This window comes from Silene latifolia, chromosome 3, assembly GCF_048544455.1.
Source record: "Silene latifolia isolate original U9 population chromosome 3, ASM4854445v1, whole genome shotgun sequence".
Lineage (NCBI taxonomy): Eukaryota > Viridiplantae > Streptophyta > Magnoliopsida > Caryophyllales > Caryophyllaceae > Silene > Silene latifolia.
The window spans coordinates 32,560,155-32,573,810 of NC_133528.1; the positions used below are offsets into that span (position 1 = coordinate 32,560,155).

At 40.2% G+C, this 13,656-nt stretch overlaps 3 protein-coding genes across 3 annotated transcripts; 1 reads left to right on the plus strand and 2 right to left on the minus strand.

Annotated features, from left to right (window-relative positions):
* Positions 1-1,609: 1,609 nt before the first annotated feature.
* Positions 1,610-3,239, plus strand: LOC141648915 (uncharacterized). The gene is made up of 4 exons (XM_074457622.1): positions 1,610-2,653; positions 2,738-2,824; positions 2,948-3,035; positions 3,124-3,239. The coding sequence occupies exons 1-4, from the start codon at positions 1,610-1,612 to the stop codon at positions 3,237-3,239; spliced, it is 1,335 nt and encodes a 444-aa protein (XP_074313723.1).
* Positions 3,240-5,518: 2,279 nt separating this feature from the next.
* On the minus strand, positions 5,519-6,509 carry LOC141647524 (transcription repressor OFP6-like). Its single transcript, XM_074455737.1, has one exon. The coding sequence runs from the start codon at positions 6,379-6,381 to the stop codon at positions 5,848-5,850; it is 534 nt and encodes a 177-aa protein (XP_074311838.1). The 5' UTR covers positions 6,382-6,509; the 3' UTR covers positions 5,519-5,847.
* A 1,367-nt stretch (positions 6,510-7,876) lies between these two features.
* LOC141648916 (uncharacterized) lies at positions 7,877-13,341 on the minus strand. Its single transcript, XM_074457623.1, has 2 exons — positions 12,014-13,341; positions 7,877-11,939 (listed from the first exon to the last, which is right to left on the minus strand). Exons 1-2 carry the CDS (start codon positions 13,339-13,341, stop codon positions 7,877-7,879), a joined length of 5,391 nt encoding a protein of 1,796 aa, XP_074313724.1.
* Positions 13,342-13,656: the final 315 nt, after the last annotated feature.

Sequence of the window (13,656 nt, forward strand, 5' to 3'; positions counted from 1 at the left end):
GAGTTATGCTTGTTTGATTTGCTTCCATTTTTTCAACTCCATAGATCGTCATCATCAAAATCCAGATTATTACCGCCATTCTTGTCCAATAAGATTTGAAGCAAAGTATTGAGAGATATGATGATGCTTGATTATGGCAGAACTTCCTAACATATATATTAATTAAAAAACAACTCAACACACACATTGCTTAGTATAAATACATTGCATTATCTCAACTAACATGCATTTCCATTATCTCAATATATTCTCCAAACCCTAATTGCTAAAACAAACTCCAAATAAATTAACCCTCTCCTTAATCTTTCAAAACAAACTCCAAACTCCAACAAAATGAATGATATCATCCTTAAGACTCTTACTATGCTCGATCCGTATTGAAGGACACCAAAGAAGATGGAAATGAAATAATTAGTGAGATCTTTGAACAGGACCTAATGGTCGATAAAAACACATACATGGAATCGAAATAATTAGAAAAATAAAATAATGACGATGAAACAAACCCGATAATTACGTAACGTACGTAAAGAGACGATGAAATCAACAAGTGTGACGGCGAGAAGATAAAGCGACGATGAGAAAGAGAGAAAGAGACGATGAGAAAGTGTGTGTTTTGTGTTTGTGTTTGGTCTTCTTTGGGTTTGTGTTTGTGTATGTATTAAGGTTTGTGTTTTGTGGTCGCAGCAGACTTGTGTTTGTGTGGTTTAGAGTATGGAAGGTATTGACAACGGTTATTAAACAACAACCGTTGTGAAATATGTTTTAACAACGGTTGTAAAAAAACCCGTTGTTAAATAAGTTTTAACAACGGGTTTCAAAAATAACCGTTGTGATTACTTTTCACTAACTTTGCGCCAATTTTGCGCCAAATTATTAACAACGGTTGTTCATGTGTGACCCGTTGTTAAAACGAATAACAACGGTTTTTATAACCATACCCGTTGTAATTGATTTTAGTAAAATTCGCGCCATACATTCTACAACGTCTATTGTGATTTTCGTGAATAATCGTTGTTAAAGGGGCGTTGTAGTTGCCTGGATTTGTAGTAGTGAATCCTTCCAAAAACTACACTGATTCAATTTTTTTTTACAGAAAACAGGTTGTTAAACAACCATTACCTATGGAGACATGCCTCCATTTTACAATAATACACGATTTAGGAATAAATTACAGTACTTAGTGCATAATGAACAACTTAAAAAAAACTACTTTACACTAATTAAACAAAGAAAACGTCTAAAATTTCTGGAATAGAGGACTTCAGAATTTTGCAGGGCTCTATTTGATTAATCAGCCAAGTTGGCTGTCCTTCAACCAAAGACCAAACATGTCAAAAGTCAAGTTACTTCAAGCTAGTCACCATAATAAATTTGGCACCAAAATTTAAATTAGGCGCCAAAATTTAAGAACATTTCATTTATGCGCCAAAAATCCAAATTTAAATTGTGCAAAGTGAAGTTGTCTATATATACATTCATTTATCAGTATCCAACCAAAGATCTTCATTTATAAGCATCCAACCAAAACAACCCTTTTTATTTATAAGCATCCAGCCAAATAAACACTTTCATTTATTATCATCCAGCCAAAAAAATCTTTCAATAAATGAAAACAAAGAATCTTGACAACTTAGAAAGATCAAGAATTATTCAAGTCTTACTAGAAAAATCAATAAATGGAAAACCCAAGTATGGTGCAATGTCAGAAGTGGCAGCTCAGTTTGGGGTTTGCAGGAAGACAATCACAGACATATGGAATGAAGGAAATAGACAAAGACAAGCAGGGCAAGTAATAAATGTGAACAGCAAACTAAAAGGCAGAAAATTGAAAAGCAGGCTTCACTTTGATACTGAAAAGCTAGAGAGTATTGATCTGTTGAAGAGGACAACTCAACAAGAAGTTGCAGATGGGATGGGGGTGAGTCAATCCACAATTAACATATGGGTGGCAGAAGACCATATCAACTCTCACACAAATGCAATAAAGCCAGGTTTGAAAGATGCCAATAAGCTTGATAGATTAATTTATTGCCTTCAACATTTACAATATGATCAAGTGTCCAAAAAAATTACTTTTAAGGATCAAAGTAATGTTGTTCATATGGATGAAAAATGGTTTTTTATAACCAAACCTAGTCAAAGGTTTTATGTGGGTAAAAGGGAAAAAAGACCTCATAGAACATGCCAATCCAAAAGATTCATTACTAAAGTTATGTTCATGTGTGCTGTTTCAAGACCCAAATATGGTCCTAATAAGGAAGTAATCTGTGATGGGAAGTTGGGTTTATGGCCATTTGTAATGGAGGTTCCAGCCAAGAGGAAATCCAAAAATAGATGTGCAGGGACAATGGAAACTAAATGTATTGAGTCAATTAATAAACAGGTCACAAAAGAAATGGTGATCAACAAGGTGCTGCCAGCCATAAAAGCTAAATGGCCATCAAATTACAGTAAAAACATCATGATACAACAGGACAATGCCAGACCACATATTACCAACAAGGATGCAGATTTCAAAAGGGCAGCAACTGAAGATGGGTGGAATATTGAATTCAGTTATCAACCACCAAATTCTCCAGATTTAAATGTACTAGACTTGAGTTTTTTTAGAGCAATTCAATCACTTCAACAGAAGAAAAAGTCCAAAGTAGTGAGTGAATTGGTAGAAAATACAACCAAAGCATTTGAAGACTTAGAAGTAATTAAACTTAACTACGTTTTCATCACATTGCAGGCATGCATGTTAGAAATAATGCAACTAAAAGGTGGGAATGATTATCCAGTTCCTCATATGCACAAGTCTAAATTGGCAAAGAATTTGGTATACTACCCGAGTATTTGATGATCGATGTGGAACTAGTTAAGGAGTGCATAAGATATGTAGAAAATCTGGGGCATGGTAGTTCTATCGCTGATTTAGTCAATTCAATTAACAATGCAGTAGCGATTCAGAAGTGCTACCGATCAAGTCGGTAGCGATAATGATCCAACAGGTGACATTGAACCTGTTGGTAACATTACTGACCAACATGGTAGTAATGTACTAATGGCATAACAAGTTTCGTAGTATGTGTACAGGCAGATGCAAGAAGTAGTATGTGTATAGTAGTATGTGTACAGGCAGATGCAAGGAAGCAAGCATGCAGGTTGAAGATTTTGAAGAAGCAGAACAAGCATCAGACAACAACCACATTTTGAAGAAGCACAACAACCATCAGACAACAAGCACATTTTGAAGAAGCAGTAATCTATGGTTAATTTTCAACTTTGCACAACTTATTTTGAACTATGATCATTAATGAAATGTAAAAGGCGCCTGTGCACTTGTTGTAAGACATCAACAATTTAGTCATTTTGGTTTCGAACAAAGCAACAACACAACCCAGACATAGCCTCATCACATATCACTGTGGTGGCGTAATGTTTGGATTGTGTCGTTCTTGGCAAAAAATGCTCTCAAAAACCGTAATCATTGAGCATTAAAAATTAATTTTAAGAGTAAATAACCCAATTTAGGCGACATCTTCATCATTAGTCCTCAACAAAAAAAAAAAAAAAGCAACAAAATGAGAATTAGACCTCCCTTCATCTTCAGCTTTCTTTTCCTCTTTAACTAAAGCTTCAAGTTCAAGCCCAAACAATGGCCAATACGTAGCCAATTCCTCCAGAAACCAACGCCTATGCTCAGGCCAATTTTGCCTCGCTAGCCATTTTTGTGTCCTGCTCTCAACATCTTCCTTCATAAACCTCGCCATCTCCTCCCTAGCCTTCCCCTCATCATCTTCTAACTCAATCTGCTCATGCATGCAAGAATCCGGAACCATAGTATCCATTTCCCCCAACAAATCAGGGACATAATCACCAGAATCAGGGATAGGAACGGAGTTTTCAGTGAGAAAATCACCAGATTCCGGCATCAAATCACCGATTCGCATCATATCACCGATTCCGCATCATATCACCGATTCCGACATAAATTCACCGATTTAAGATCATATCACCGATTAGGCATAACATCAGATTTAGTCACCACATCGGAGATTGAGTCACAATATCATCATGCACATGATCGTAATCAAACAGGAGTTGTTGAAAAAACAACCGCCGTCATCAACTTCAAATTCAATGTTTTTGGGGAAAAATTCATCGTGGGAATGATTATGTGAAGATTTAGGTTTTGAGTTTAGATCTAAGATTAGATCTGAAAACAGGAGAGAATAGGGAAGAGTGGCGCTTGATTTTAGGGTTTTTTTTCTAAGCTTTTAGAGAGAGAAAGGGAGGACGAAAATGGCGGAAGAAAGAGAAAGTAGGGTTTCTGCTAGGGGAGGGGGGTTAATAAGGCGGGAATCATTAGGGTAATTGGGTTCTTAATGGGGTGGGCTGGGTTAAGTTAAATGGGTTTAGTGGTTAATGGGTTGGGTTATGGGTTATGATTAGTGTAAAATGTCTAAGTAATAAGTGGCAAAAAATGTAAATAAAAAAATATAACAAGGGTAATATGGTCATTGTATGTGTGCAAAACTTACTAAAAATGGAAAGGGGAAGAAAACATGAATAATCCGTTTAAGGAAATAGGGAAGAAAACAGTGAATTGGAGGGAGTATTGAATAGTGAGTAGTGAGTGATAGGGTAAATCCAAGGAACGTATCATTAATTGTCTAGTTGAGTACCCATAGGCCATAGCCAAAGGATGACCATAAAATCACGATATAAAAGTACTATGCCACGGACCATTGTATAAGTAGATTAATTAATTAAATTATTAGTACAAAGCAAGTAATTTGTTGCTGGACCTTTTTAACCTTTACAAATAGTTGTCCTGATTAAGTAGTTACTTCCTCCGATCCAGATAAATGGTAACACTTACCTAAAATAGACGATTTACACCAATGGTAACATATTTTATTTGGCCTAAAAAATGACAAAGTTACCCTTATACTCCACTACCTATTTACACGTTTCCCATCAATTGGCTCACTCACTCACTCACTCAATGTTTAATTACACAATATATTATTCCCGTGGCTCAATTCAAAGCTTTCAACTTTACCCCTCACTTTTCTACATTTTCTTAAATAACCTCTTTTTCCTTATGTTATTACCATTTGTATGGACCATTTGTCTGAATTGAAGGGAGTATTATATAAAATCATTCTACACTTGACAATAGTTCTTTTATAGGTTGATTACTTTATTTCTTTATTAATACATGAATGTTTAGCTAATTGAACGACTGTCTTCCACCTAAAGATGGTACTCGTATAGTCATATTATGCTAACAAGTACTCCGTAAAATTTTTGGCCCTTATTGGACAGGTACTTGACCTTGTAGCTTACTGGTGTAGATGCAATAAGCACTACAATTTGGTTCATATCATATGCTTGAAAATGGAAATAACAAATCCCAATTCCTAGATTAGTTGGAACTTGTACTTCTAATTTGGAACCGAGTTATTTCCCAATACACACAAGAACCTGTCAGTACTAAAATTCAGCACCATAAAATTAAAAATGCTAACAAATATTAAGAAAATCCATTTCATTGCACACCATCTGCTAACACTTTCTACAGTTGTTAAAGTCACATTACACACACTAATACAAACCAACATGTCATACCCAGTGTCTCAATAACTTTGGCAAATTACGGGTTAAGGAGACCAACATGTCCTAATAAACAAGATACTCATAAATTTTCCTCTTCTCCATACTTAAAAATAAAGAAGATTCCACAACACTAACTAACAGTAGAACTATAGAAGTCACTATATAGATAGTGTAGCTTATAATACGACACAATAGTGACAGTCAGATGCACGCAGACGCAGTCTTACCCAAACTCGATTAAGTCTCATACGACTTGGGCCGAACATAGAACCCAGGGGAAGAATAGTTACACTTTCCAGAGAAAAAGAAACCATTCCAAATCTCAGTAAAAACCCGGATAATAACCCCATGAAGAGAAGGTGGATTAAGCTGTAAAAAGCAGTTTAACAGCTCCTTAAGCTCACCCTTTGAGTAAATCTCATTTTCGACAATCATTTGCAACATAGACTGCCTAAAATCCACATACGGGTCATTAGACTCCTTCTCAACAGCCACAGACCTCGGCCCGACTCGACCGAACCCGTCCACCGAGGAAGGGTGTGATAAGGGAGAGTAGGAAGATGAATTTCCAATTTTGTCCCAAGTAGTAGTAGTGGTAGCGCTTGAGTTAGTTGAGGAAGAGTAGGACAAATTATGATGTTTTTGGTATTTTGGTGGTTTAGATGATTTTGGCTTAGGGGTAAAAACGGAAGAAAGTTTTGGCCTTCTACAATTACATCCTAGGTTTACTGACACTGTGTTAAGGAACAATTTTTTCTTGCTAGAAGACATTTCTGTAGAGAGGGAAAAGAAATGTTGGAAGATTGTATTTTTGTTTTGGTTTGTGTAGAGGAATAATAAAAGGGGTTTTTAGTAGGTGAATTTGACTATGATATGATATATAAAGGGGGAGTATATAAATTTTGTTGCATGTGTGTTTGTGTGAGTGGGGAAATGTATAGGAATGGGTCATGAATTTAAGATAACAGTTGAATACTTGAATGTGTGGATTGAAGGTGACAGTCAAGCCTATAACTAAGTAGCTAGTTTCTAGTTTAGAGCACAATTCACTTCAATTCAATTTTCGTTAGGTTAAGTTTAGTCGTTCTTGTTTAACTTATATTTTTAGTTGATTTCAACTTAGTTTAATTCATTTATTCTTCGATCACTAAATTTGATCAGTTTTACATAATTTAATTCAATTGAGTTTAGTTTAATCTCAGCTTTATTTAGATCAATAGAAGAAGTTGATAATAACGACCTTTTTATTGGGAGACTTCTAGTGTATTTGCATATGTGATTGGTAGTATCAAATACATTCGAGTTATCTCAGGTATACCTAAAGAGACTCGCATCTCATTTGATAATAACGACCTTTTGATTTGATAGAATATAAATCAGTTTAGTATTTACGTAGTATATTTTCTTGTATAAATACAATATTAATACCTCATATTTGGTATTCATTGTCGAGTTGAGAATTGAGATCATATGTCTCACTACCTTAATCTCTTATACAGTAACAACTATGGCAAGTGAGAATTATGTGCCTAGGATACTGAAACACAAAGACAAAAATGGGGTGGCCCATTTAACTACTGGGCCTAGAGCCGTCAGCTGTATATGGAAGAATACGTTAATCCGTTTGTAAAGCGTCCAAAATGTGATTGCAAATCCAGGTACGTACGTCAACCTCATTTTATGACATTGTGATGGTGGGAGTGGTTGGTTGCAAATTAAACCATGTCTAATGTCTTCAATCTCAGCCGCGATTTATGATGCTGGGTATGACATTGGATTTTTTTTATTTTTTTATGGATGTCGAGTTCCAAGAAGAGGTAGTACAAAAGTGGAACATGTGATCTCAACTCAATCTCAAGACATTGCGGTTATTATTGAGTAATAATGTACCATGTTATAGTGTAAGACGAATCTTTTACAAATTAAAATATATGGTCATTTAATGATTGTAATAATTAATTGTTTAATTAGAAATTTAGAATTAATAATTAACAATACAATTTTAGGGTTTTGTACAAAAATTTGATGGAAGATAAAACTTCACTAGAAATGTAAGATAAATGAAACCAATTCTTATATCCTATACCCATGTGTAGGATACTCTATACTCCCTCCCATTCCCCACTCCCTCCACACATCCTCAACTTCCTCTTTTTTTATTTTTATTTTTATTTTATTTTTAAAACAAAAAATTAACTTCCACTTATAAGAAGCATTACCCCTATCATATTTTTTTTTTTTTTTTGAAAAAACCAAATGCGGTTTATCATATATCAAATAAATCTTGTTCTGCAACACCCACAAGTGACGGCGGCAAAACATCCAACCAAAATCTCCTACCTATGGTCCATGGCGTAGCATGAGCTACTAAGTGAGCCAACTTATTACAATCCCTACGAGTATAACTAAAAATAACAGTATCAAAAAGCGGGACTAACATCAAAATCTCATCGTAAATAAGAAAAATATCACTACGACCCCTTTTTCTCTCCTTTAAAGCATTAACCACATTAAGACAATCGCTTTCGATGACAACACTCCGCATCCCAACGCACCTAGCCTCCTTCAAGCCAAGAAGAATAGCTTCCGCCTCAGCCATTTGCACGCAGCAGGTGCCCGCAGTTTGGACCGCCACCGCCCATGCCACTCGACCATCACCATCCCTGCAAACCGCTCCCAAGCCTACACCCATTCCCTCCTTAACACCTGCGTCAACATTTACCTTCCACAAACCCTCACTCGGCTTGCCCCATCTACCAACAGCCGTCGAATCTCCCCTCCCCCTTTCCATCACAGCCTCATCCTCCTTCAAGCTTTCCATCTCCCAAACGACATCCATTATCCTCCTTACAACTCTCTCCCCTGTCCACAACCCGTTATCAAATAACAATTTGTTCCTCTGCTCCCAAATCACCCAGCACGTAGTCATAAAGAGAACACGTTCCTCCATCCCCATACGACGAAGCTCGACCTCCACCCACTCCCTTATGCGCATATTACTATGGCTTCTAAAAACCTCGAGCCCAACCATCTCCCAGACCTCCTCATTCCAACCACAGTCACGAAAGACATGGACACATGACTCCTCACCGGCATGACACCGAGGGCAAAAGCAATCAAAATTCTGAATCCGGGTTGCAATGTTGCCCCTAACTGGAAGCGCATCACTACACAGCTGCCACATGAACACTTTAATACGTGGTATCACCGGTGCGCTCCAAATCGCTTTCCAAATCCAGCTTGCCATCGAAGTGTCGGACTGCTCCTCTTCTTCTTCCTCCTCCGCAGCTAGTAACCGGTACCCTTCCTTAACCGAATACTCCCCATCACGCGCACCATCCCAGCACCAACTATCCTCCTGTACTAGCTCACTTAATCGAATGTTCATTATTCTCTCCGCTTCAAAAGGAAGAAACATAGCCTCAACTTTCTCCCTATTCCACCTAGCCTCTCCTACCACCATCAACTCAGCCACCTTCGTCTCTAGATCGAAGCCTCCTCGCGGCGAGATCACGCACCTTGATGACGTTCCAGGTATCCACGGGTCCAACCACACCCTTGTCCCCTTCCCGTCACCCACCCTCCTCCGGATTCCCAATCCCATCACTTTCTTAGCCTCACATATGCTTCGCCAAGTATAACTTGAATTATTACCTATCACAGCTTCCATAAAAGAACAATTCGGAAAATACTTACCCTTCAGTACCCCGACCATCAAACTCTCCTCATTACAAATCAAACGCCAAGCTTGTTTAGCTAACAGAGCCAGGTTAAAATTACCAAAGTCCCGAAAACCCATGCCCCCCCTAGCCTTCACACGACACATAGCCTCCCAAGACACCCATGATATTTTCCTCTTTCCATTCTCCGAACCCCACCAAAATCTCGAGACAATAGAACGAAGCTCGTCACAAAAATTAGCTGGTAACTTAAAAACGCTCATCGCATATGTAGGAATAGATTGGGCAACCGCCTTTATCAAAGTTTCCCTACCCGCTCGGCTAAATAATTTACCACGCCAACCCTGCATCTTATTATTCAATTTGTCCCGAACAACTTTATTGAGAACCTGCTTAGAGTGCCCTATAACCGTCGGTAAGCCTAAATATTTTCCTTGCTCCTGAACAGCCTGCACACCTAAAACCGAAACCACCTTATCCCTCCGCCAAACCGATGTTCCCTTACTAAAAGACACAGTTGTCTTCTCCTTACTAACCAGCTGCCCAGAAGCAATTTCATACTGACTCAACAATTCCATAACAATCCGTGCCTGTGTCTCATTTGCCTTAACAAAAATAATACTATCGTCTGCGAAGAAAAGATGTGAGACAACCGGCGAAAGTGGCGCCACCCGGATACCATGGAGCACACCCTCTTCCACCTTACGCCTGATCATACTTGAAAGAACTTCTGCACAAAGAATAAACAAATAAGGGGATAACGGATCACCTTGACGCAATCCCCTAGTAGGTACAAAAGTTGCAGACGGAGATCCATTAATCAGCACATCATACGACACTGTTCGAACACACCTCATCACATTACCCACCCAGCTCCCATCAAAACCCATCGTTAGAAGCACCTTCTCCAAGAACACCCATTCAACTCTATCATACGCCTTCGCCATATCCAGTTTCAGCGCCATATGCCCCTCCTTGCTACGAGCATTCTTCATATAATGAAACATTTCAAAGACAATCAAGATATTATCAGAAATTAATCTCCCAGGAGTAAAGGCACTTTGATTCTCCGAAACTAAACATCCCAGAAATCTCTTCAATCTGTTAGCGAGCACCTTAGCAACTAATTTGTATAGGACATTGCATAAACTTATTGGTCGATAGTCAGAGAACTTATCCGGTGCCTTTTTCTTCGGGATTAACACAATATGAGTACTATTAATAATTCCAGGACTCTCACTACCATTCAAAATTCGAAGCACCAACCGCGTGACAGATGGACCCACAATATGCCAATAAGTTTGATAAAAGAGAGCGTTCATACCATCAGGTCCAGGTGCTTTGAGAGGATGCATTTGTTGTAACGCTTCAAACACCTCATCCCCCTTGTACTCAGCCTTAAAACTTTCATTCATATCCAACGTCACCCTATTCTTTACTCCGATTAGCAACTCATCAAAAACAGCCGGCTGCGAAGAAGTAAACAAAGTGCTAAAGAAATCTACTGCTGCTCCCTTAATACCCTCATTCCCGGTCACAGCACGATCTCCCTCAACAACAATCCTCCCAATCCGATTCTTCTTCTTCTGCTGCCCCGCCTTCCTATGAAAATACTTGGTATTTCTATCACCCTCCTTTAGCCATAATGCCCTCGATCTCTGCCTCCAAAAAACTTCCTCCTGCCGCAACAGGCTATTAATATCTTTAATTACAGCCTTCCGCTCACGCACATTTGCCACGGTTCTCTCATTGACATTCAACCACTTCAACCGCCTCCTCTTACGACTTAAATCTCTCATTATCTTACCTATACTCACCCCCTTCCATTTCTGCAGCTCCCGCGCGCACCTAGCAATCGTGTCCACTACATTCCAGTCGTCTTCCTCCCACGCCTTTTTTATTGTATCTTCACACCCTTCCTCCCCCACCCATATTTGTTCAAAGCGGAAATTACGCCCCCGGGGTCCATCGAGCCTCTCCCGTCCGTCTAGAAACACCTTGATAGGCGAGTGGTCCGACCACTCACGGTTCATATTAATCACCTTTGCATACGGGAAAAGATCCCGCCATCCTTCGTTATTAAACGCTCGATCCAACCGACACTGTCTATTGTCCACCCCAGCCTGTCCGTTATCAAAGGTAAATTCATAACCCTCAAAACCCAAATCACGCAACTCACAAACATCCACCGCATCTCGAAAGCTGTTCATCTGTCTCTGTGCCCTATTTCCTCCCTTCATTTCATTAGCATAAAGTATCTCATTAAAATCCCCCACACACAGCCATGGAGACCGTGACTCAGCTGCTAAGGACCGGAGTAGCTCCCAAGATAAGTGACGATCTTGTACTGTCGGCCACCCATAAAACCCCGTGCACCTCCATTCAAGATCATCTGTTCGAATATCAAAATCCATAAAGTGAACAGAAGCAGAGCGAAACACAACATTAACATCCTTTCTCCACAAAAAAGCAAGACCCCCAGATCGCCCCACACTATCCACCGCCATACCAGAATAATCCTCAAAACGTAACATAACAGACCTCATCTCCTCGCTACTCAGCTTTGTCTCACACAAAAAGACCAAAGCTGGGGCCTCCCTCCGGACAAGATTCCGGAGCCCGCCAACTGCAGAGGGATTGCCCAGCCCCCTGCAGTTAAGACTCAAGAGATTCATTGGGCCCGGCGGGGTTGACTCAGGTCAACCTCCGCCTCAGATATATACACATCCCTGTGACAAGCAACTCTCTTCGAAGCACCGGCAGCCTCCCCACCATCCTCAACCCTCGTCCGTTTATGATTTTCATTTATTACTTCATTATCAGCTATCACAGACGAAAACGAAACTCCCCCATGTTCCACACGCTCAGTCCGCTGCCACTTCCTCACACTAGCCTCTCCCTTCGCAACCATCTCCACCCTGCCAGCCTCCACAACAATCTCCTCAGCCGAAACCTCCCCTGGGTTCCCTGTATACAGCGTACTATGCTCCACAAGCTCCACCATCTTACCGCCCCTAACCCCATCACTCATATCCACTACCGCCTGCTCACCCGTGTTTTTGCCACCATCCCATCCCAGAGACCCAATACCACCTACTACACCACTCCCCAAACCCCCCTGCGTGCTCTCTTCCAACACACTCTGCAGCTCCACACCTCCCACACCCTTCTGGAACTTCGCCTTACTAGATAGGGCAATACGCTTCAGCTTCTCAATCATCTCCTCTTCACTACGACGGTACTCCTCTTCAAATTCCGGTCTCAAATCCCTACTAGTCTTACGCTCCTCCGCAACACCCGCCTTACCACCCTTCCTTGGCGACGCACGCAATTTCTCCCCATAAAGCAGATTATCCTCGTCATGCGGACCACTATCACAATCCTTTAGTCCATGGCCCAAAACGCCACACCCATAGCAGTACAGGGGCAGCCTCTCATACTTTACATCGAAAAAATTAATCTTTCCATCAGCCAGCCTAATCTCCACCGATGGTTGAAGAGGTTTGCGGATATTATGGAGTACTTGAATTCGAACCGCCTTCTCCAGCTCCGGGTAAGGAGAATCGTCACGCACAACATATGTCCCCAGCTGCTCACCCAATCTCCTCAAATTTGCTTCATTAGTACGACCCTTGATTGGGAGATCGTATACACGAGCCCAAATTGGTAGCCTATCAAGAATCGTGTCAGACAGCTTCCCTTCCCCACTAGGTTCATTGAAGCACCATACAAACTTATCAAAGTGCCATGGTTGGCCCTCCATTACCCTAACCTTATCCCGGTCATCCTCAAACCTGAATATGAAAGTCCGTTCCCTGGCATCAAGAACATTACCCATCACCTTCCCCGTTGGATTCCATAATCGAAGCATCGTATCAATGGCTGCTTTACTATTTATCGTCTTCGAAGCCCAAATTTTCCCAACAAGGATCTTTTCCACCTGTCCTTCGTTACCCACATCCTCGTTAGCCTCCCACACAAACACCTCTCTCCCACCGTTTGAGCTTTCTCCCAGCACCCCTTTGCCTTTACTACGACTCCCACGCTCCATAATAAACCAACCCCCAATATAGCGCAATAAAGAAAAACCCGTCAAACACCAGCCCTAGTATACGTACAGTGAAATCCAAGACTTTCGCAAAAACCAGAAACCCTAAATTTTCCAGCAAAAAACACAGCGAAACCACAGCAAAAGAAGAAACGTACCAAGAAAACCGAGAAACCAAACTACATATACGATGTAGAGCAGGATCCTTGATCAAGAAGGAAGAAGCATAGATGACCTAGGACTCAGCTTCCATAGAACCCTAGGAAGACGTTAATTTTTTTCTTTATTACCCCTATCATATTCAGTTTAAGTGTTTTG

What these genes read in the sequence shown, in the direction of transcription:
- LOC141647524 (XM_074455737.1), bottom strand. Translation starts at nt 6,381, where the DNA reads ATGTCTTCTAGCAAGAAAAAATTGTTCCTTAACACAGTGTCAGTAAAC.
- LOC141648916 (XM_074457623.1), bottom strand. Translation starts at nt 13,341, where the DNA reads ATGGAGCGTGGGAGTCGTAGTAAAGGCAAAGGGGTGCTGGGAGAAAGC. An exon ending in GTTGCTTGTCACAGGGATGT is followed by an intron (nt 11,940 to 12,013) that starts GTATATATCTGA and finishes TCTTAACTGCAG; the next exon opens with GGGGCTGGGCAATCCCTCTG.
- LOC141648915 (XM_074457622.1), top strand. Translation starts at nt 1,610, where the DNA reads ATGAAAACAAAGAATCTTGACAACTTAGAAAGATCAAGAATTATTCAA. An exon ending in AGAAGAAAAAGTCCAAAGTA is followed by an intron (nt 2,654 to 2,737) that starts GTGAGTGAATTG and finishes ATCACATTGCAG; the next exon opens with GCATGCATGTTAGAAATAAT. An exon ending in TAACATTACTGACCAACATG is followed by an intron (nt 3,036 to 3,123) that starts GTAGTAATGTAC and finishes GTATGTGTACAG; the next exon opens with GCAGATGCAAGGAAGCAAGC.